Source organism: Chroicocephalus ridibundus, chromosome 1 (genome assembly GCF_963924245.1).
Source record: "Chroicocephalus ridibundus chromosome 1, bChrRid1.1, whole genome shotgun sequence".
NCBI lineage: Eukaryota > Metazoa > Chordata > Aves > Charadriiformes > Laridae > Chroicocephalus > Chroicocephalus ridibundus.
In genome coordinates this window covers 22,975,771-22,999,031 of record NC_086284.1, presented here as the reverse complement: position 1 = coordinate 22,999,031, position 23,261 = coordinate 22,975,771, and the positions used below count along the sequence as shown (strand labels likewise).

The 23,261-nt window shown below is 42.5% G+C and overlaps 1 protein-coding gene across 3 annotated transcripts in view; it reads right to left on the bottom strand.

Moving 5' to 3' along the window:
* Positions 1-2,583: 2,583 nt before the first annotated feature.
* Positions 2,584-23,261, bottom strand: part of FGF9 (fibroblast growth factor 9) — a 62,137-nt gene continuing 41,459 nt past the window's right edge. For all 3 annotated transcript variants that reach the window (XM_063331192.1, XM_063331180.1, XM_063331187.1), the window contains one exon: positions 2,584-8,376. In XM_063331192.1, the coding sequence (XP_063187262.1) occupies positions 8,131-8,376 (246 nt within the window). In that variant the 3' untranslated portion in view covers positions 2,584-8,130. The remainder of the gene's footprint in view (positions 8,377-23,261) is intronic.

The following is a 23,261-nucleotide window of genomic DNA, read 5'->3' as shown; positions in this document are numbered from 1 at the left end:
ACATTTTCCATCAAGAAAAACATGGGTGTTCAGCGGCACATTGCTTCATGAGCTGTGGAGCAGTAACCTGATTATTATCAAAACTGAAACTATGACTACAAGTAACACGGCTTCGAATTCAGATTTTCAGCTCAAGACTATCTATCTCAGCTGATTTTTAATTCGTTATTTAAGTAATGCAAAAGAAGAACTGGAAATAAACTGGTTTGCAGTTACTCTCAAGCCTGTTGTTCATCTAGATTTTTTTTATTTTCTTTTTAACATGTCACAGCCACCAGGTTTGTATAATGAAGAGAGTTACTGACAACTGAGACAAGAACTTTGCCTGTTTTCCCTGATGCTGCTGCAGGAGACTGGGGATACTCCTGGGATGGGGTATCCTACCTTAATCTAACCAAGCAGGCCTGTTTGTCTTAAAGAGAAGGAACACTACGAGATGCTTCTAGCCATCCTTGGGAGAAGATGCAGTGTACCTGTGTGTGTATGTACCACCACGAAGATAGCCCAGGAGGAAAACACCAGTCTGCTCAGAACAGCCTTCTGGCATACACCAGCAGTGCAGTTTTCAGATAGATAATAAGGCCATAAAAATAGAAACATTAATTAAGTGCGTGGAATATGGGCTGAGGTGGGAAAGATAAGAGGTGCAAATTCTACTGAAGCCAAATATGAATTCCTTCATGTAGTCCCAGAACAAGGAACATGGTCTCTCCCTGAAGAAACTCCTTGTGAAGAAAAACAAACCAAGAGACAGCATCTTCCTTTCTATAGCAAGCGGCAGCCTGGCAGGCACACTGTTATGGAGGCTGAAACAAGCAGGAGACATTTGGCTTGGAAAAGAGCAGGCTGATCTCAAGAAACAGAAGTTGTCAGTGGCCATGGCAGTGTGTAAGAACATGCTCTTAGCAGAGCATTCAAGGAGTTTATTGTACATGAACTTCATAGACATTGAAAAAAGCTTTTGCTAGGATGGCAGATAATATCACTTGGAAAATAACAGGACATTACAGAACCCCAGAAAGACAGTTAAGAGTATGGAAATCTCTTAAGAGGGATCTCAGCATGAGCAGGTTCGCATTATGTGTCCTTCAAACCCACTTGAGATAAGGGATAACAACATGCAGTTTTCTTTTCCTTCACAGTCTCTTCCAATTTTTTATTTTTTTTTTACTGGATAAAGACTGCCTTGATTAGTAATGAGAGTACACTGGACCTAATCACAACAATTACAAAATACCGGTTTCATTGACAGTATCTGCCTCAACACCCAAATACCACAAAATGATATCAGGGAGATTAAGGTGATAGGAAGAACCAGCTAAAAGAAAAATGGTTGGAAGAGGGGTTTTTTTATTAAAAGGAAAAGAGCTAATACAGGAGAGCAGGTGATACAGCAGGCCATTTGGGAGCAATTACCATGCACATTAAGGAGGCCAAAAGAACTGCTTTCCTCTGAAGGACAGTGAGGTGGGCTGGCACCAGTGAGGAAAATATCCTTACTGGAACTGGGGACATGTATGTGACTTTCCTTCTTCAGAGAACAGTTCAGGTCTTACAGCAAAAGTGATTGACAACCAAACTGCACCTTTAACACACATGTCAAATCATTATGATTAAATGAGTTGCAAACATGAAGTAATACAAAGCGGCGGATGAAGAGAATTCAGGTTAATCAGGTGATGTCTATGATGGACTATAGATATTAACTGATCGTAATGGATAGCAATGAATAACTCTGTGGAAGGAGAAATGGAAATGGATATGCCACATCTGAATAAACTGAGATCATATACGGAATAACCTTCTAATTATCCTATTGGGAAAATGGGGGAGATACAGACCCAAACACCCAAACCATCCTGAAGAGGAAGATACGAGCACTGATCCCATCTGGAACCCAGACAATGTCTCAAGGACAAAAATGCACAGAGGATCATTACCAACAAGTCTTCTGCTTCTCTGGAATGAAGATAAGACAGGATGCACAGCCTTACCGTGCAGGTTCTTTGTGAAGGTTTGTGAAGATAACTACAGTCCATAAATAAAAAAGACTGACTGCGGCATGAAGAAGGGAAAAAAAAAAATAAGGACCCTAGCTGAGAAGTTACTGCCTTGCCTGCCAAAACATAAGAGATCCAGAAAGACAAAATTGGCTTGACCAAAGAAGACAGAGGTACATAATTCAGCTGTAACCAAGTCGATGTTTGTAGGACATTCATAACAAGCATAAAGATTTCTAAAAGGCAATATAAATTATATTACATAAAAAATATAAAAGAAAGAAGTATGTATTCAAGAGCACAGCTGTGAGGGAATACTTGAAGACACTGTTTCAATGTTTACATCTACTCTCTCAACAAGGGTATTATTATTAACAATAATAATTTTAACTAAAGCTACACTTTGCAGGGGGAGGGGGATGTTGTCAATAAAATGAATGAGTTACCATATTACAGAAATGCTCTTTTCACCTAGACTTACTGCCTCCAACAGTAAGATATACCTAAATTCAGGCCCTCTGGACATGGAAAAAAAAATCTACAGGGCATTTTTTGCATATCACCATAATTTGATGGTCTGCGATTTCTCAAGAAAACAGAAATGTGAGAAACATGTTGACAGTTCAGTCTAATTCCAGAATTCTTTTCACTATGTTGTAGTTGCTACTTGTGAGTACTGCACATAAAAATAACTTCCCTCGTCCTAAGGGAAAAGGGAATTATTTTATTGTTATTACTATTTTTTCTATGAGGTGAAACCCCTCTGCGTCATCAATGGAGCTAAAATTTACTTTATACACTGCTCAGCAGAATATTTGTGAGCGTGTGTTCAACAGGCAGATGTGGGTTTAATAAAGCCAGCATGAGTTGAGAATAATTTGAAAAGGATCTCTCCCATGATAACAACAACATACAATGTGTTAAGGCACAAATAATGTTGCAGGCCTCCGTGTGGCAGCTACAATAAGACAAGGTCGTCCTATGGACTACACCAGCTATGCTGAGCACAACAGCGGCATTTTTGTAACACGTGCGATCCTCTGCCCGAACCCAGGATCACATGGCAACTTTCCTGTCCCGGGGTTCAGACCAGAATAACTCTGAAAAATTATACAAAGACAGCTGGACTTCAGAAATAATGAATGAAAAACAAAAGAATCTTTTCCAATATCGTCAGGTAGAAGAAAATGCACACAAGCTATTAAAGATATATAACCATTGGGGAAAAAGGCAACAAGACTGGGTTTTATAAACTCCTTTGCAGGTGGAACTTGATTATTATTCTCATTTTACATTTCCTGAACACCAAGAAACATTTTCTGCTTTCAAACTTCATGCAACTGATCTGCCAAGACACCTTCCGCAATATGTGCATTCTTTGTAACCACTAATTGTCTTTCTTATCCTTGACGGACAAATTTTATAAATCCTAAATTTAAGATGCTAATTAGCCGTGCCCTGCTCACTTCACAATGCCAGACTGTTCCACAACACACTCTAGGGCAGGCTCTTCCAGCTTCCTGACAAAAGGAGACGAGGTTATACTACTGGTACTTACTTAGGGGCCGGATGGCAAAGCCATCTTGTAGTGTTTTGGTAAGGTGAAAGATAACAGCAAGGCAGGACAGAACTGACCTGTGAGCAACCCATGCAGAGCTCTAACAGTTTAAGAACAGAGATAAAAGTCTGGAAAACAAAGATTTCCTGCTTTCTATTCTCAGATGAGCGAATGATGTACCGTGTGGAAAAAAATTCAGGGTAACATTGTTGGTTACTTCTTCCCCCGGATTCCCTACCTAGAAGTACGGCTGCCTACACATACACAGCTACTTGAGCAAGGGCTGGGTCTCAAAGATTTCATCGACATTTCAAAGAATCCCAAACCTCTCATTTCTGCAAAAGAAACACCAGTTGTTAGGAGCTTGTCCATATCCCCATCTCCATGTTTGTTAACGTACCTCTTGGGGACCTTGTGAGAATTCACTAGCTGGGACAGGAGTCCACACAAAAAGGCATTCAGCGTGGCACTCAGACCATCTATTTCTACTCCTATAACCATGGGTAACAGAGACGGGCCTTATATTCACTTTTTTACTTTACACAAAAGTGTGCAGAGTGGAGAATAAGCTAAGAAGCTGATGCAAGGGAGCCTGAAAGACATGCTACAGATGCATCTTCTCTTACCTCCTGCCATATTCTGTCTCCCAAGAAACATAGAGACTGCCTTGGAAGCAACTCCCTCCTATTCGTATGTTTATTAAACACATATTTATCTTTTTCCAGGGGGAGAATAGCAATGCCTAACTTTTTACACCAAACAGTCCCATTTTCAGCCTCCACATGTTACACCCAATCATTTACAAAAAGCATCTTTTTTTCCTTCCAGCTGGCAGGCAGGCAGTTTAAGTTCTGCACTGATTGGTGACAATTTAAGACAATTTAAGACAATTTTTCCTCTGATTTTTCTCTTTCCACTCTCCGCACTGCCCAGTTTTGCCAGGTTTCATGCACCTCACCTAAGTTTGGGAGCGCTGCCTGACACGTTACCAGATGCAGCTCAAAATCAGCCCATACAATAACACTGCTCTGGATCTCCATCACCTTTTTGCCCACGCTGCTTGCCCAGACAGATCTGCTTCAGGTGAAATGCTAATGCAATTCTTGCCAAAAAGCTATCCCCCTGTTTTTTTCCAATTTAGCAAAAAGACATAGAAAATATTGATGGTTCTGGTCTTTCTGGAATTTTCTCACACTCTTTCTAGGAATGAGAAAGGACATCTTTTTGCAATCCCGTTATTACACACGTGCATGGTTATAAGAAGATGCTCTGAAGGGACATCAAGCAAATAATACCAATTTTCAAAATTCTATAGCAATGTATTTATACAAATTACAGAATTCTGTATGTATTTACACACCATTACAGAATATCAAGTAAATAACACCAATTATTCTTTTGTTTTTCCCTCAGATCTTTCTTCAAGTGAATTTTAGTGCTCGAGGACACTAGATGGACAGCACTAGATGCACAGCACTAGAAAATGAAGACTTCTGTTTGTCCACAGCACGGTAGGAGCGGCACTGCAAGCCTTCCGGCTCTGCCGGGTCAGCTCTCTCCGGCCCTGTTTTAGCAGGATCACATAAGGAGCGGGATGGCATCCGTACCCCTTCACGCCCTGGCAAAGGAGCTAAGCAGCACCCAAGTGACGATGGCTTTGCCCATCCCCCACCAGAAAACAAACAGAAATAACTCATTTTACACAAGTGACTGAACAGAATCTGTTGTTCGCTACCCAAAACAGGCTGAATTTGACCCAGTGAACCTGCAGGGAGTGGCAAACTGCCAGCTCCTGGACCATCCAGTCTTGCAATAATGCCTATGTTAAATTACACGTTTCTATATTTACATAAAGTCAGTATTTACACACCATTATGGGTTATTTGAGTAAATCGGTTACAGTTTATTTATATGGACTGCCATAAAGTCATAACATTTTTCTTGGGTTTAATCCTTTCTTTAGAAAAATACAAAAAAATAAATTAAATAAAACATGTTAACTAGTAGTAATGATTTGCCTATGACTAAAAATCCAAGTCGATTCAACGTTAAGACTCAAACCGTGGCCTAGTATCGTGGCCTCAACTCATAGTATTTTTAACCTTTGTGGTTAATTTCCCGGTGTATGTCAGATTTACTGAAAAAAAAAAAAAAAAAAAAAAAGCTGTAACCTCCCTTCCTCTGCGGTAGGTTTGATCTGTTTAACACTGAGCAATGAACCCTAGTCCTCCCCAGAAGCTCGCTTTCTTCTCCTGTGTTCCAGCACGGCTCTGTACTGCCCAGACAGATGGTTCGGCACCCGGTTGACCCGCAGCAGCCAAACCAGCCGCAGGTCTCAGCGGCTCCGAAGGGTTAAAAACAAACTCATGGTCTGCAGTCGAAGGCTGTAAATTCCCAGGCAATAACAGTCCCTAGACAAGTATGTCTAACTGTATCCTACAACTCGACTAATGTAATTTACGTATCTTTATCATCCATAAACAATTATAATAAAATGCCACATTTTATTTAAGATTACTGATATCGCCGGTTGAGACGTGGCCCCTCCTACCCGCCCGAGTACGGAAAGGTCACGTTTGTTCAGGACACCAAGCCACAGGTTATTCCAGAACAGAATTACGTTTCAAATAATATATATCACATGGACAAGAGTGTCTTAGAGCAAAGATTACTTAATTACGAAAGGGCGACAAACTTTTACGTGTAGCTGCTCCAAAGTCTGTCGGCACTGAGCCTCCCTGCCTGTGCGGACAGCCGGGGGAGTCAGGACCAGCCACGCTCCCGACACATCCAATGGCAAAGGCTACACTCAACTTAATGGCGCTGAATTCAAATCCTAAGGGATAAAACAACTACAAAACGCATTTGTCATATGGACCTTACGTCATTTTTCTCTCTTTTTTCCTTCAGGGTACTGGGGAAAAATGCGTCTTTCTAAGGGTTAATTCCCAAACGGTAACTGCTAATCAACATGTTTGTGTGTTTAACATAACATTCCTTAATATTATTAATTCAATTCCTTAAATATTACATCACTGTCAGCTCACTTACAGTTCATGAATATTTGAACGTATTTTAGGGAAAAAAAAAAAAAAGTCTAATACTGTCCCCCTCATTGTCATTATTGATAGAGATTTATTAGTTTCATTTTGCAAGTTTTACTTTAGGAAGGGTGCTAATATGTATTATGACAGTTCACACTGAAAGCAATTTTCCATAAAAGATGTTACAATGACCCCTATGGAACTTGTATATTTTCATAGTAGATAGTCAAGTGCACAAATAAACATGTTTACAAGAGTGATCCTGTTAACCTGGTTCTTGCCCTCTGAAACCATTGTGTCCTATTTGTGGAATCGTAAAATTAGTACATTTGTTGATATTACTTATGTTGTTTCTGTCATTCTGCTTTAGGAAAAAAAGAAAAAAAAAAGCATATTTATCATTTAGCTTTGGTATAATCTGCAATAAGTTTTAACAAGTAGAATATATTCCAACCCCTATATTTTCCACAGCTGTGAAGTTTACAACAATGTAAGAAGTCACATTATCAGAGAGGAAATATTACAGACACAGAAAAAAAGTTGAAGACCCAGTTTTCTCTTTAATCCTCTGGGGGGTAAGCTATGAAACAAGCAGTCAGAAGAGTGAGGACTCAGTGTCATGAGTGGTGTGCATACTTGTACAATAAAACGGGCACAAAAGAGATTGTCACCTTTAGTACATGAGGGTCACTAGAATTTATTATTATTACCTTTTTATTGTTGGTTTTTTTTTTTTTATCCATGCACCTTTATATTTACTTGCATGAATTTACCACAGGTTCATAGTGGCCTTTGCCATTTTAATGCTTACAGAGCCTAAAGCTTCCAAAATGCCTATCTGGCCTGTACATATTTCATTAAAAATAAACTCTATATAATAAATAAATATATAAAATAAATAAAATGTTGCCTTTGGAATTTCTATAAATAAATTTAACTTTTTATTTTTATTTTTTTACTAAGAGGTCTTTGCTTTAAACTCAGTGGGGCGAGACCCAGAGAGCGATTAACTGAAAAGTCTCTTGTTTAAGTAAGACTGCACCCTCCATGCCTTTGTAAATGCAGCGTACACTTGAGCAGGCCACCAGCCAAAAATCCTGATGAATCAAAGTATGGCAGCTATGCTGATATATGACGAAGTACAACTGATCAAAAATTTAAAAGCGTGTCTATTCCCCAGCATGCATCAGGCCTTCCTCCTCCTCCTCCTCCTCTTGGCTCCTCTCTCTCGCGCTCTCACTCCCATTCATCCCCTCCCTTTCTCTCTCTCTCTCTCGCACTCATTCTCTCGCGCTCCCTCTCGTACTAAATCAAGCGAGTGGGCATAGGCTCTCCTCCAGGAGGACAAACCTTTAAGTGCAGAACAAAATCAGCATGTTCCATCCAAGCCTCCATCATACATTATGCATGCGACAAAGTTTGGCAACAGTGGAGCTGATGTGATGACACAGCTAATCAATAAGAACCCACCGCATGAAACCTTTATAGTGGTTACTTTTTAAGGGCTCAAGTGAAGGAATTGTCTTTGTCAACTTTGGCTTAAAATATCCTTATATAGTTCCGGTACTTTCTCAGGGTCCACTGGTCTAGGTAAAAAATGTGTAAATTTTTGATGCCGTTTAGTCCTAGTCCCTTCTCTTGGAGTCCCATCTTTATTTAACGCAACGTAGTATCGTCTTCCAGTGTCCACGTGTTTATATAGATTTGATGAATATGTGTTATACCAGTTTTCTTCAAATTGCTCTCTGAATACACACTCCTGGGTTAATTTTTCCTATGGAAAGAAAAGAAAAAGCAGTAAGAAGATAGATAGACACAAAAATAATTTTTAAAATATTTTATAATTCATATTGTGTTATATATAATACATAATTTTAAATATTTTTCGAAGAATTACTATTTTCACAACTTGAAATCAGTACCTCCTTTTTCAATTAGCAAAATGAACCGTTTCAATAATCCCAGTTTTAGCTAAGTAAATGTATTGCTGGGTATTTCATTAATCAGTCCCGAGGGTGGATAACTCTATGTGAAGCCAAAACGATTATCCAAAAGCCTTGTTGCCCAAATCAAAACAGCAATGGGGCTTTGAGCAACCTGGAGGCGGAAGATATCCCTGCCCATGGTAGAGGGGTTGGAACTAGAGGCCTAGAATCTTTGAGGTCCCTTCCAACCCAAACCATCCTATGATTCTAAAACTGAAAACAGATATTTTAATTTCTGATCATTCCCAAGCAGCTCACAAGATATTACGGGACTTAAATCACTAATTCAAACCAAGAGACATAAATAAAGAAAACTAGAACTGGTTTGCAGGGCTGTAATGCAATTTAGGGCCTTAAAATCTCTATGTCCTTTCATTGAATGGAGAACTTGATGCATTTCACTAATTTAAAAAGATACGATTTACTACCCTTTGTTTGGTTCATTATTTGTATCACAGAACCACAACCCAAGAGAGCTTCAAAGAGGAACACAAACCCTACGTGCTGAGATGAAGTTAGGCAAGGAAACTCCTCCAGGCTTGCTTTACTAGGGTTGTCCTTGTGCCTTGTCCTACTGACAGGACCCACTGAAGAATCATAGAATAGTTTGGGTTGGAAGGGACCTTTAAAGGTCATCTATTCCAACCACCCTGCAATAAGCAGGGACATCTTCAACTAGATCATGTTGCTCAGAGCCCCATCCAACCTGACCTTGAATGTCTCCAGGGATGGGGCACCTACCACGTCTCTGGGCAACCTGTGCCAGTGTTTCACCACCCTCATTGTAAAAAATTTCTTCCTTATATCTAGCCTAAGTCTTCCGTCTTTTAGTCTAAAGACATTAAAGACATCAACTATTCATCAAATCCTCCTGCCACAGACTCCCACTCCTTCCAGTTCACCCACTCATTCAGTCTGTCTGTACTCCTCTACATCCGTTTGGTCTAAATAGACGGCATTTGCTTAAAAAGCAGCCACTTGATAACCATATTCATTTCAGGAAGGAGTGCACAAGTGACTGAGCAAGAAGACTGGAAAAAAGGTGGTGAGCTCTAGCATGGAACAGCTGATGGAAAGCTGGGAAAAATAAGCCTGGAAATAGTCTTTTCAGCTGGCACCAAAAAAAATTTATAATGATAATTTAATACATTTTTTTGTAACAACAGTTCTGACTTGACTAGCACTCATACCAACCAAACTCAGCTTCTAGGTGAGGATCGTTTTCTAATTATTACAAAGCTCTACACAACGCAGACTTCTGTGCATGTGTTTTACAGACTTTAAATCTTAAGAGAGTCCTTTTCGATAGATACACAGAGAAGGGAAAGCAGAGACCAAGGCCCAAATGCAGAAAAGCATTTACAGCACCTAAGTTGTAAAGGTGTGCCTGAACACAACTAAAGAGACACAGCTTAAGCCCCAGTGCCCCCAAGAAGCCACCATCCATGGCTTAATCCAGGAGCTTCCCAAAACCCACCATGGCCAAAGCTTGCACCTTGCCCTGGGGCTGCAGGTGCCTTTGAGGCCACCTCTGCTGCTCAGGACTCAGCTCACGGCCCTTTCCCAAAGCAACGTGCTTCAACCCAGCTCTTTTGCTGCTGCTTTGCACGGCAAGCATGCTGCTCTCAGGGCAGAGCTCTGCAGCCTGATGGGGTTGGGGTCCAGGGTCCCAGCCAGGTCCAAGGAGCCCTACGCACCTTACAGGAGTCACCCAGGAACCATCCCACGTGGGGAGAGCAACCCTTGTGCAAGTGGCAAGAGCAAGACAGCAACCCTCTGCACCCCTACAAACTGGGCACTGGGCTGCAAAGCCAGGGTCCTCCTCGGTACCTCGAGGTTTGGCATTTAGAGGTTTCTTCTAAATTCAACCTCTGCCAATTCCAGTAGGCAAGGCAGGCAGCAAGTAAGCAGCTCCTGACTTTCCCTTTGATGGGCATTGGGAACCTCATCACCCCTCAAGAAGGAGAAAACCCCAACAGGATCAGGTTTCGGATGTTGGACATTTGAGTATTCACTACGGCAGCGGCCATGTCCCTTTGTGGACCCGGGTGGCTGCGGCTTGCACAGCGGCAGAAGGAGCCTGTGGTGGAGGAGAAGATGGCTGTGCCATCTCTCACACCCTCTCCTGCGGTTCGACCAGGAGACTTCCCTCCCTGCGGGTCCAGCTGAGCCGCACGTGTGGAAACACGAGCACATGCACAGGCGGGCTGTACATAACAATTTATTTTAGAGGCGTTCCTGATTACCACATTGTTAATGTGCGAAGAGGCTCAAACATAGCAACACTCCATACTGGCTACAGGGAAAAGCAGCACAAATCTGTTTGCATTAAACCCTTACCTATGGGCAGCCTCCTATCGATAATCACCTTTATGTCCTTTGACAGCTGGAAACTGCAGCAGCAATGAATGTTACCGGACCTCAGCAGCAGTCGAAAGTTACACACATTGCAGTAGCCCCCTTGTACAGCCTCAGAGCGCAAACTATTATAACTATTCAGCTGCTGTCAAGGTTGTCTTTAAGTACAGCTTTCGTTAGTGTTTTATTTTGCATGAGGTTTAAAATCACTTTGTTTGCTTTAAGGCAGAAACAGATGCTAAGATGTATTATATGCCAGGCCTATAGGTCCATGGGGAAAGAGAAACTAATTCAAATTGTTTTCCTGCTCTCAGAAGGCAATAGGATCACATGACAAGCACTGCAGAAGCACTCCCTGCTAAAAATAGCAACATTTTAGGAAGATATTTCAGTCCTGTCTTGAGTTCATTAATTATTCACTTCATCTGCATTTTTTTTAGCATCATCATAAATTTCTATCTTTGCAAGAACAGTACTTCCCCATGCCCTGAAGGAGAAATTTTTAAATAGCCTCTCTTTATCCGGCAGGTTTGATGGATCACGACAGTGCTGTGGTACACTTAACTAGCAGACCCTGAATAAGGGGGTTTGCATTGTGCTGTGCTCCGGATGAGTTCAGTGGATTTCAAGCTTACAAATTCAATCTTTATTTGAAAAGCTTATCCCGTTTTTATTTTTCATCCTCTCACAACACAGCTACATCTCTCTCGTCCTTCAGCAAAATTCTCAGAAATTCAGGCAAATACTTCAACATGAACTTGACAGAGCAATCGGGATGCGGGTTCAGATATGTAGGGGCACTAACAACCACACTTTCAGACAAGTGAAATAATTTCTTTATAAATTCATCAAACCGTTTCCTTCCAGGACACCTAGAAGTTCTGGTTGTAGACAGAGACTCCTGCAGTAAATCCGTGTCGGTGACCTTGGATCAGGCCCTGTAAATAATGTGGGGACCAAAACCCCAGCATATCCTTCTTCCCAGGCCCTGGGAGATCCTTACGACAGTGGCTCATCAAGTACCAGGATGGACAGAAACCAATATCCACCAGGACAGTCATCTATGTAGAATCACAGAATCGTTTAGGTTGAAAAAGACCTTTAAGATCCCAGAGTCCAACCGTTAACACTGCCAAGTCCACCACTAAACCACGTAATACCACAACACTACTTAACACTAGCTTACACTCATGTTTTGAGCACACGTGCCTTTTTTCAAGCCAGAAATGAGCATAATACAGGGGTGAGGCTGGTCCATCCTGCCAACAAGTACCTTGTTGCCTCACCAGCTCAGGATGGGAAAGTCTTGCTGAAAGCCAGCTCTCCCAGTATGGGAATGAGATGGTGTTTCCTGATCACAAGTGGCTTACATTTCCCCTTCTGGCTATGACTTTAGAAAGTCCCTGTACACCCAATCGAAAAGCAAGATATCGCCCTAGAATACAGCATTTTTTGCATACTTTTATTCTAGCAACTGACTTCTCTATCATTTTTCCAGTGACAATATTCCCTTGCACCATACTTCATGTCACTAGACATCTTTGTTGATGGCCGACACAAATACCAAACATACCCAACTGGAACAGCTGTGGAAAGTAACCTGCATTCCTTTGAAAGGGGAGGCTGCCTGTCTTAATCAAATCAGTTAATTCAGGGGCCAAATAAGGAGGTGACCTCAAAATGATATAAATTATATGCTGCACCACATACCACATGTTTTCTGTGAGGACTGTTCATGGAGTATTCCACTACAAAGTGATTGATTCTCATTTTATGACATTTCCACACATTACCTGTTGGGTTTTTTTAACCTGTTATTTATCCTGGAACATACAAGTAATTGAACTGTGAGAAGATGCACATATCACAAGGGTGGAAAACCCAAGGCAGATTTAGTTCAGAAGTCTGCTAATTCCTGGTCAGTGTTGGCAAACCCAGAATCCCTTTCCCTTTCGACTTTCTCCAGCATTTAACCAGGGAGAAAAATAGTTATGTTAACCTATTTCCAGGCAGATCAATTAAAAGTGAGATTGTAAATTAATCAAGTAGGTAGTTACAGCCATCACAACAAAAAATTTGCCAGCTTGTTTAAAAATAGAGATCCCTGTGAAGCAGCTAACGGGAAATAAGTGGAAACAGGCAAAATACAGGTGCGCTGCCCAGAGAATGGTTTCATGACTCTGAAGAATGGTAAGACATTTGTGCTGCAAAGTAGTTGAAAGCACACTACAATGTCCTATATAAAACACATCAATATTCTTTTTTTCTTTTAAATAACCTTACAGAGCTAAAACTCCAATTTATTTTGTAACCTGACTATCATTCCTAAAATCACAACAAATACATTTCACGTCTAGCAAACTATTCTGTTCTATGCCACGTATAGCTTTCGCTTTTGCAAACGGCTACACTGGTTTAATGGAGACGCTGCACAAGAAAACACCTACTTGTGAAGTCCAAACAACAAGTTACAAGAAGTATATCTGATGTAGTCAGCACTTCCTACATACCTGCTGCACGTTATCACTGTGTTAATCCACCCTGTCTTGACAAAATCCTGTTTAAGTATACAGTCTCCTAAATAAGTTCATGCAAATCCCTCATTATGGCTACATGACGTTAATAAAAACTGCATATGTAGTGAAGAGAAACAACCGAAAGAAAATGCTACTCCCTTCCAAAGTGGTTTTCTTTGCTGTTCTGCCTACAAACACGCACATTTTACATGCAGTTGGCCCTTCCCATGCTGTAATGCAAACAGCTTCTAGAACATACTACGTTCAGCTAATAATTAACACTCATCCAGAGTTGTCATAAATAAAGGTGTAGTTTAGCGTTTGCTGTGGTGTTGTCTGATCTCCCATGCTGAGCCTGTTTGTCTCTGGCTGAGCGGGCAACCTCCAGCCACAACGAGAAGCCGAACACTGGTGTTGGCATCCGAGCAGTGCCATTTTCCTTTCCACGTTAGACAGCAGTGCCAGGCAAGCCCTGCACACCCAGTATCTGACTTGCTGAATGTCACAGAGTTTTCTTTGAAGAGTTTCTCCAAGCAGTGGTTTTTTTTTCAGAGGGCTTTGTTTAATAATTTGACAGAACATGGAAAAAAAAAAGAAGGGTGAAGGAAAAAAAAAAGTCTGCCAAAAGGACTAGCTGGTTGGTTTTTTTGTGTTTGTGTCAGTGTTTCTCCATGAGCACTGCAGAAAGACAGCAGGAAACCCTGCAGGGCCAGAAGAGAGACCAAGCAAATAGCCAGGCACCCACGCTGCCACCCACGCTGCCACTCACATGCATTTGATATTCCATGGCACTTTTTATAAGAGGAGGGAAATTAGGCACGGTGTCCTGGCAAAAACACAGTTGGGCAATTGCATTTTCCCCACTTGAGGTCACCTTGTACTTTCACAGAGATGAAGTATTCATCTTAGTTTCTCCTCCTAAACTTCTAATTAATTTGTATAAAGTTTTTATTATACATAAATCCCCACTTGCCAAAAAAAAAAAAAACACCACAACTGTGACTGTTCTGTACTGCTGCCACAGAGCAGTTATGAGAGTGCTTAAAGATTACTATCTTTCATACAAAAAGCCTGTTAAGCTCCCAAGACCTGGCAGAACCTGGTCTCCTTGGGAGCATTATCACCAAAAGCCGCAATAGCTACACAGATACAGCCACGGTGGTGCTTCCACGTCCCGATGGAGGCAACAGAAAAGCAGAGCTTCCTGAACAAAGCAAGCAGACTCCAGCATCAACAATAGAAATCCCCAGAGGGTGTCAGTGCAACAAGGATTTCATTGCTTCGCCCTTTTGCCCCTCTTTTCCCACCCCATGCCCTCCACACCATCATGGACCTTCTTTGGAGGCACCAGACTGGGATCCAGCACTGTGCTGTCCCAGGGTTGTTTACAGAGCTCTTCTGACATGAGCCACAGGAGGATGAGATGCCAATTAGGCCTCCATCCATTTTTTTTGCCACTGCCAAATCCACAGCTCTTGCTTTTACTGATATCCACTCCTCTGAGATTTCAAGTTTGCAGCATCTGTCAAGCTTTAAGCATGCCCTCCTTGGACATGAAATCATTATAGAAAGAGCAACCCCACTGTGCCTGAGCTCGCATCTGCCAGCACAGGCTGCCTACCAGCAGCCATGCTTATGTCCATAAAGGTTTGATTTAGATCTGCCCAGCCAAGTGCATTAGAGGAAAACTCATTTTCACCTAAACACCCAGGGTCTGCTCGTGCTGCGGCTGGAAGTCGTGACAAAGCTCCAGAGACAGGCCTCGGGCCACGTAAGCTGTCACAGCGCCATTTCTCTGGAAGCTGAAGAGCTTCCTTCTCCACGCCACAACGGAGCAGGACCGGGACGAAGTCAACTCTTAAAAACCAAGCAAATAAGAAGCAGGTGTGTTCCCCTCCCTTCCGCGCCAGCGGGACCGGGCTCATACTGTGCCATTTACTAGTCACACTTCTGACCTCTATTTTATTTTTGGTTTCCCTGGCACAATCAAGAACTGCAGTCATCAATGTTATCTAAGCATCTAATTCATAACGCTTGGCTGAACCCTTCCAAGAATCAGAAAGCAAGGTGGTATGCAATCTGATACGGGGGCCGGAGCCAATTTTTAAAGAAGACAGGAGAAAAGTTCCCATCAGCTTAAATGGAACTTGGATCAGGCTTGCAATGATAAAAAGGCAACAAATATTTTAAGACACTAAAAGAACCATTTCAGGCACGCTCAGATTTACTGAAAGCTGTAACTTGACCTACCCCGGCTCCCCACTCCACAGATTCTCTTCTATCAAAAGACAACATGTATGTCAAACCAGGGCTGTTATCCTACAGTTACACACGCACTCTATAGCCTGAAATACTAGTTAAGCTTTTTTTTAACCAAATAGAGATTTTTAAATAAAACATGCTTTCCTTAAATACAACTGAGATGGAGCATAGCACCAAAGTGTTTTGTCAGTATTCTTTAATTTGGTTTGTGGTTCTCTAAGCACAGAGTGCAGGTTCAAAGGAAAGATAGTCCTCCTTCAGCAGAAAGTGCTGCCTTTTGCAGGAGCAGTTAAGCTTAAACTCTGTAAGACATTGTAAAGTGGATGATAAAAATTACTTAATCTGCATGAGTCTCTACACTCTGTGAGTACCCCCCAAACTGGATTTATCCATCACTAGAGAAGCACCTTATTCCTCAACTAGAAGGTGTCATCATAAAACCAGCAGAATGCTCAGGGCCCTTCATAAAACACTTTGTAATTATAATACATATGTAATGATAAAAATGTACACTGTAGAAGTACTTCATGTTCTGTTCTTTCAGCAAGATGATTTGGTCAAGGACTGATGAACAAAAGCCTGTCTCTATATTTTGTAATTGATTTTATGTGAAGCTACCTGCTAGTTACTGTCTCAGAGGACAGGGACATTACTGACCACATTGTCGTTCTGGATGGGGGTCTCCAAACAAACAATGCATCACAGGCCATTGCATTTTGGAAAGATCCAGTCCTCCTCGCTGAAATGCCAAACAGCCACTGGAGTCTTGGAAACCAATAAATTTGCCAGAGGGATTTTAAAATCTACAGTGCTTTGGCGAGCAGTACAGCAAAGGACTGATGGTGCTCTAAGGCCTTTACCCAGCAGGACTTCATTGCATATTCAGTTTAAGTTGTTTAAAAATGTGGCCTTTTAATTTCCCACCTCTTTTGGTCACAAAGGAAGGCCAGCATTTCAAAGAGCTGCTGCTGAAGAAAAGATGTCACGTTTGCCCTTTTAGACAGCAGTGCTCCTCTGTTGGCAAACACTCCTTTTAAGTGGTCTCTCCAGAGATGACTATTTGGGCATTTCCCCCATTCCTTTTCCTAGAGGCAATCCCACCATAAAGTAATGGATCTAGACACAAAATTTTTGGTATTTCACTTTCTAAGTAGGACAAAAAAGATTTCGCTAAGATTCCTCAGAAAATCCGCGTATCTTTGGTGCTGCTATGCCCTGAGTTAGGTTTTCAGTGACACAGCTGACCCAGCCTTTGGAAAACACCGGAGGAAGTCGTGTGGCTCTGCTCCTCCGCGAGCCCCCTACTCCTCACACACACATCAGTGGAGCCTGTCTTTCAATGGGTCAAACTTTAGCCATGCAGTTAATTTCAGCTTTGATGAAAGAAGTTGTCAATCTGCCTGAAAAAAAAAAAAAGATATATAATAACCACTTCAACGGAATTGGTGATTGAAGAGCTCAAAGACCCGGCAGTTGGTCTACCAGGTACCAGCTGCACACGGACCTTCCAAAGAATTCAGATTTTTAAAGTATAAAGGAGAAAAAAACCCCAATGATTTGAGTTAAGCTTCACAGCATTTGTATTTTCTAAAATGACTCAAAGGATTTTCCTGAATTCTTCCCCAGTAAATTTTCTGTTCTGAGTCCAAATTATGCACTAGATGCTGTCCCTAACGAAGGCATCAGCAGGCAAAAATTCCCTTGCTATTCAAAGGTAATAAACACTTACATGTTAAAAGACTGTCTTTAGATTGCGGACTCTTATGAGCAGAAACCCTGTCTAGATTTAGGTTTTTAAAATGATGAATACAGTAGAGCTCTTATCTTGATCGGGGTCTGCTGACACAACCATAAAATTAATAGGTGGTTTTACAGGAGCAGGCCCAATCCTCCTTCCAGTAAAGTCAATGGCGTTCCAACTGTAATAGAATCAAGTCAAAATTTCTCCTGAGTCACAGTTACAGTGTCTCCATAATTGTGTTGAATTCAAAGTGTAAATTTTAGCAGATTAAACATGCACAGCCTGGCCCAGACCTCAAAAGCATGCAGCATCCACACCAGGAGCCAAGTTTTTCCTCAGCAGCAGTCGTGGAACACAGATATAAAGATCTTCAAACCAAAGTAACAGTAGAGGTTTGCCTTTGTGAAAGGAATGAAAAAGAAACCAAAGGGCTTTATAAAAGGGAAAAAATGGATTTGCACTGTAACAAGCTTTATTTCTTAAGCTTTTTGAATGTGACACAAATTAACTGTGTTACTGCACATCACCAAATCAGCCTGGGCACATTCAAACTGCAAAGCAAATCTCAACCTAGACAAAATCCCTAATGAAGTCCCCGCAGGGCAGACTTTTTCTACTCTGTCTTTGAAAATGATGAATGGGAAAGTGGGAAAGAGTGCCACGTTCACATCCCACTGGCTCCTGAGTCAGAAACAGAGCACATCAGATCTTTATCTGATGCAGCGAATAATCCCCAAGCATATCTCAGTATGTCACTGCTGATGATGCTCTTTTAGCATGTCACTTCAATATACTATTCTCAGATCAACTGAAGACACCGAACCTTTTCACACCTCCGTATGGTTAACACGGCTAGCTCCAGAAACGCTCAGGGCTGCGGCGACTGGGGAGCTACACAACCACAAAGAAGTGAATCTGAAGATATCCAAGATGAACGTGCCCCATGCTTGCTCACTGGGTAGGATTTGGGTTTAGGATGCAGTGATGCCACTGTAACAACCACCTGCTGCCGGCGGCGCCGTACTCAGCCCGTCTCCCATCCCACACTGCAGCTGACTCCCCCACTGAGTGCTTGCCCAAACAGGAAACAAGCCCGTTCAGGGAGTAAACTGGCAAAGAAGCAACCCGACAGGAAAAAAAAAAAAAAGCCAAGTTTTCTTCCGTGGCTTTAGATCCCTAAATTAGCCTCCTGATGGGTCAGATGAGTGCTGGTGTCGGAGCAAGGAAGGAAGCAGAAGCACGCAGCGGAGGCAGGGAACCAAGACTGCCCTTTCTGGAAGGGGGTTTCTGCAAGGTGTTAGATCTCCCATTTTTCTAAGAATAGAAAATTCCATGCGTCTTTAATTAGGGTTCAATATAAAGGTTCAAGTAAGATCTTGCTTTAACAAAGTTTAGCAATATGTATATATATATAAAAGGTATGTAGGAGATATTCTAACATTTTCCTGTCCCAGGCATGTGGTGAGAATCCAGGTTGAGCGCAGAATCACAGAGACCAAGGTAAGGAGATCACTGTGGGTTTTCTCTCTTATAAAATTATCCACAGACCTAGTAAACATCTGGAATGAAGTCCTCTGAGGAAAATCAAAGACATGAGGAGTCGTGTAGTATCTATCCCACAGGACACTACTAATAGGTGTTCCTCTTTGGTGACAGGTGTTGTAATCTGTGAAATTCTGATCTAAAAAACAGACTGAAGTCTTAGTTTAATAAGAATCACGGTAGTTTCAGTTTCACCCAGCTTTCTCCCACATTACCTGTGCTAAGCGTATGGATTCATCTATCAATTCTTCCCACAGCAGTACTCACATCTCAAAAGACCTTTCTTTTCTACAGAGTCCTTCATACCTTGCTGTCATTTTACTGACTGGTTCGCGGTTTCTGGTACCCACGAGGAACATCATTTAACAGTTCCCAGCTTTCAGCAAGGCTGCCCATCCAAATTCAGAGGCAGGCTATCAGCAAAGGTGAAGCAGACGGGGTTGCAGACAAATCTTGCCAAGGAACTAACTAACGTTTCAGGGCTTTTCTCAGACCTACGCTTTCCACAAAGAACACATCCACAATTACAAAGCTGTTCCTGTGCAGAAAGAAGTTGATGCTTCATTTCCCCCCTCCCTGAAAAAATTGTTCAGATCAGCTCAAAATCTCACTTTCTCATGATCTGAAACTTCCTAATTATCCAGCCTGAGCTTTCGTGTGTCCCATTCAAACCAATTTGTTCTTGTCCTCTATTTCAAGGACGCTTTTTTCTCTCCTTGGTGTTAAACCTCAATGTATTTACAGAGACCAAGCACGTACCCTCTCAGTTTTCATTCTAGATAAGCCAATGTCTTTAGACTCTGTCATTTTATAGTCTTTTCATCCCTTTGATCATCCCAGTAAGCCCTTTCTGGACCTGTTCCAGTTTCAATTCACCTTCTGTAACACAAGTGACCATAACTGCATTTTGCATTCGGACTAGATCCTACCGGTGCCATACGCAGTGGCACCAACAGAGCTCTCCATAAGCCCCATGCATAAACATTTTGGGGCACTTTAGATCATCAAATCCCTTCTGCAAGACAGCCTTCTATGCTGAAAATACTTCCCAACTTTGCAACATCTGCAAATTTCAATAACACACTACTACCTTTTTTATGACAAGATGTTTAATGTCCCTAATAAAAACAGGGAATAAAACCGGCCCAAGGACCAATCCATAAAAACTCTACTAATAGCTTCACTCCAGTCTGATGCTTTTCAACACTCCCCATTGCTGTCTTCTCTTCAGTTCTTTCGCCATCTATCATACAAGCCAACTACTAGCACCCACTTTACCTCCTGTAGCAAATACTCTCTTCTGATGGGTCATACCTAATGCAGCCCTGCGGATCAGTACAACCATGATTCCCATTTCTAGAAAAAGAAATTCCTACCAAAAATAAAATACTAGGCTTGCCTGAAACTATTCATCCAGCTTCAGTACACTCATCTTGCATGTACTTACAGACCCTCCCCTATTCCTTCATACAAAAGCACGTTCCTATGTCCCAAGCACAGCCCAGATCAGACTGGCAGCCCTGCTGCTTCCCAGGTTGTGCTCCCGGCCAAACACAAACCACACGGCCAGAGGTCCACAAACACTCAAGGCTGGCAAACACCTGCATTGCCTCAGAAAGAAGCACTCCCTCCCTCACCCGGGCTTGCTCCCACCTTTGCACCACGTCTTGCAGTGACCTGGAGGGGAACCACTGTGGCTGAAGACAGCCCTTTTGCTTGGCCAGGTTGTTTTCCAGTTCCCTGCTTCAATTCACCGGGAGCAACAGAAGCTTGTGCCAGCAAAAGGGAGGTGATGGATGGTTGGAGGGAAAATAGCCACTTCTTTTCGCAGTGGCGTCAGCTGCCCCCACTCCCTTTGTTCATCACACGACAGGGAATGCCCCAGCCCCGTGGTACCACCCCAAGGAGTCTGTCAGGAATACTGGCTAGCCCAGTTAGCACGTTGTGCAGCCACATTCAGGCTATATTACATTTACACTCCCACTTGAATACATGGTGTTTATAAAGACTCTTGTTCCCTTTTCATTTATACAGCTTTAAAAATTTTTGCCTTATATTTTAGTATACATTTCAGGGCCCCAGTCAGCTTCATTGCAGCAATTTCCATTTTATCCCCGTGCTTCTACGCCGCTAAGACACGTGCTCTTCTGCAACCTGCCCTTCTCCCATTCCTTGCAGACCCTCTGCCAAGCACCCACAACCCATTAGACTACAAGTCCTTCCTGGTGGTTTCACCCTTGCTGGGGTACCATTTCCACAGGATTTCCATATCTCTGACAAAGTTTTGAGTTTCCTTCACATTCAGAGCCATAAGTACTTTTATGAACTGGTTCTCTTCAGATCGCAAAATTTGCCCTTTCAAATTAGTTCCAGGCCTGCTTCTTGCAACTTTTCTGCTTAAAGTGGATTTACTCAGGAAGATGCAAGTTGCTGTTACTGCTAAAAGACACCATTGGGGTTTTTATCAGGGGAATGCAAGGTTTTTCAGAGCAATGCTGCTCATGTGGAAAGCCTGACTGCTCCTCACAACTCAGCCACCCCAGCAACTGCCCTCTGCCTTCCTACCATTGGTACCATTGAGCAAAAGGCACATTATTATTTTACACACAACAGCAGGGTGTTAAGCCTGCCACCATAGCCGTTACTCCTCCTGGGATTTGACCACTCTCATCCCAGAAGTCTGCGCCTTCACTCACAGAAATTGCATTTAATTCTCCCTCCAGAAATTGTTCTGGGCTGCAACTTTCCTGTTTCCAGGCTCACCTCAACCACAGACGCCTGCATGTACACTGACGGACAGATAATACAGATTATTAAAAAAAAAAAAAAAAATCAATCTGAAGCCTATGGAATTCCTTTAGATTGGAGGTGTTTAACACTAACAGGAAAGTGTGAATGATACTGCAGGGTAATCTATTTAGGTATCCTATTCTCAGATATCTGCAATGACCACATATTTGACCCAAATGCTGTTCCCAACATGCACCTTCAACCTGTTTTTTTTCTTCACATTGCTTCCGTGCACCTTGACCTACCATTTGAAGGGCTGAGCAATTCCCTTCCCTTATTTGCACGGAAACATAAAAGATATTTTTAGAATACAGCAAAACAAATCCTTACCTACACCAAGCAATTTTCAGTAAGCTACAAAAAATTGTCCCTTTTTCCTCAAAAAAATTCTGTTCTCTCGTCTTTATAGCTGCATAGTCCTTGCAGGACTGCGGAGACCCAAACAAAAGCACAAAACACTGCAGGTGCAGCCCTGCTGGGACAATAAAGAGGCATATCGTCACCTCCCCACACACTTACTGGGAAAACATGTTTCTTCAAGGACAGTAGTCTCTCTCCCTCCTCCCTCAACCTCTCCCCACTAGTTTTAGGAGCAAAAGGCAAGTTTAGTGTCCCAAAAACATTGGGACAAACAACCTTTCAGGTAATTCTTTGAAGGACAGCAATTTATTACCCTGTTATAAGCAGTCCTAAACCTCACTTTGCTGCACACACCCTGTAAGTCTGAAACCCAGAGGTGAGGAGCCTCCCTCCCTGGCTCCAGATCTTCCCTCTTCAGCTCTGTCCCGGCTGCTCTGTGGGCACACGAAGCCCTTCTCTCTTCCTGCCTCTCTCCTTCCAAACACTCCTAGCCCTCTCCCCCTTCCTCAACAACTCCACCATCTCCCTCCTGCCTTCCTCCAACCCCTGCACAGCTCCCCTTGTAGCTGCTCCAGATCTTCCAATTCCCAATTTTCCTCCTGAGCATCCAACCTGAACTGCCTTTTGCCACCTGCCAAGGACACAAGGAACAATGAAGACACCAACATTTCATAGAGTCGTAGAATGGCTTGTGTTGGAAGGGACCTTTAAATGTCATCTAGTCCAACTACCCTGCAATTAGCAGGGACATGTTCAACTAGATCAGGTTGCTGAAAGCCCCGTCTGACCTGACCTTGAATGTTTCCAGGAATGAGGCAGCTACAACCTCTCTGGACAATCTGTTCCAGTGATTCACCACCCTCATCATGAAAAATTTCTTTCTTATAGCTAGCCTGAGGAGTGGGGCAGGTCCGTGCCGATGGGAGATATGTGGGGCAGGGATGCCAGCAGTGGAATGTAGCACACCTCTCTGCTGCAGGAGAGCCGGGAACAGTGAGGGCAGCTGAGGTGAGGGTGTCCCATGGTCCTGCTGTGCTCAAGGTAGCACTGGACTGACTCAGATGACAGCCTGGGGTGGGAATGATGGGCACCCCATGGTGTGGGT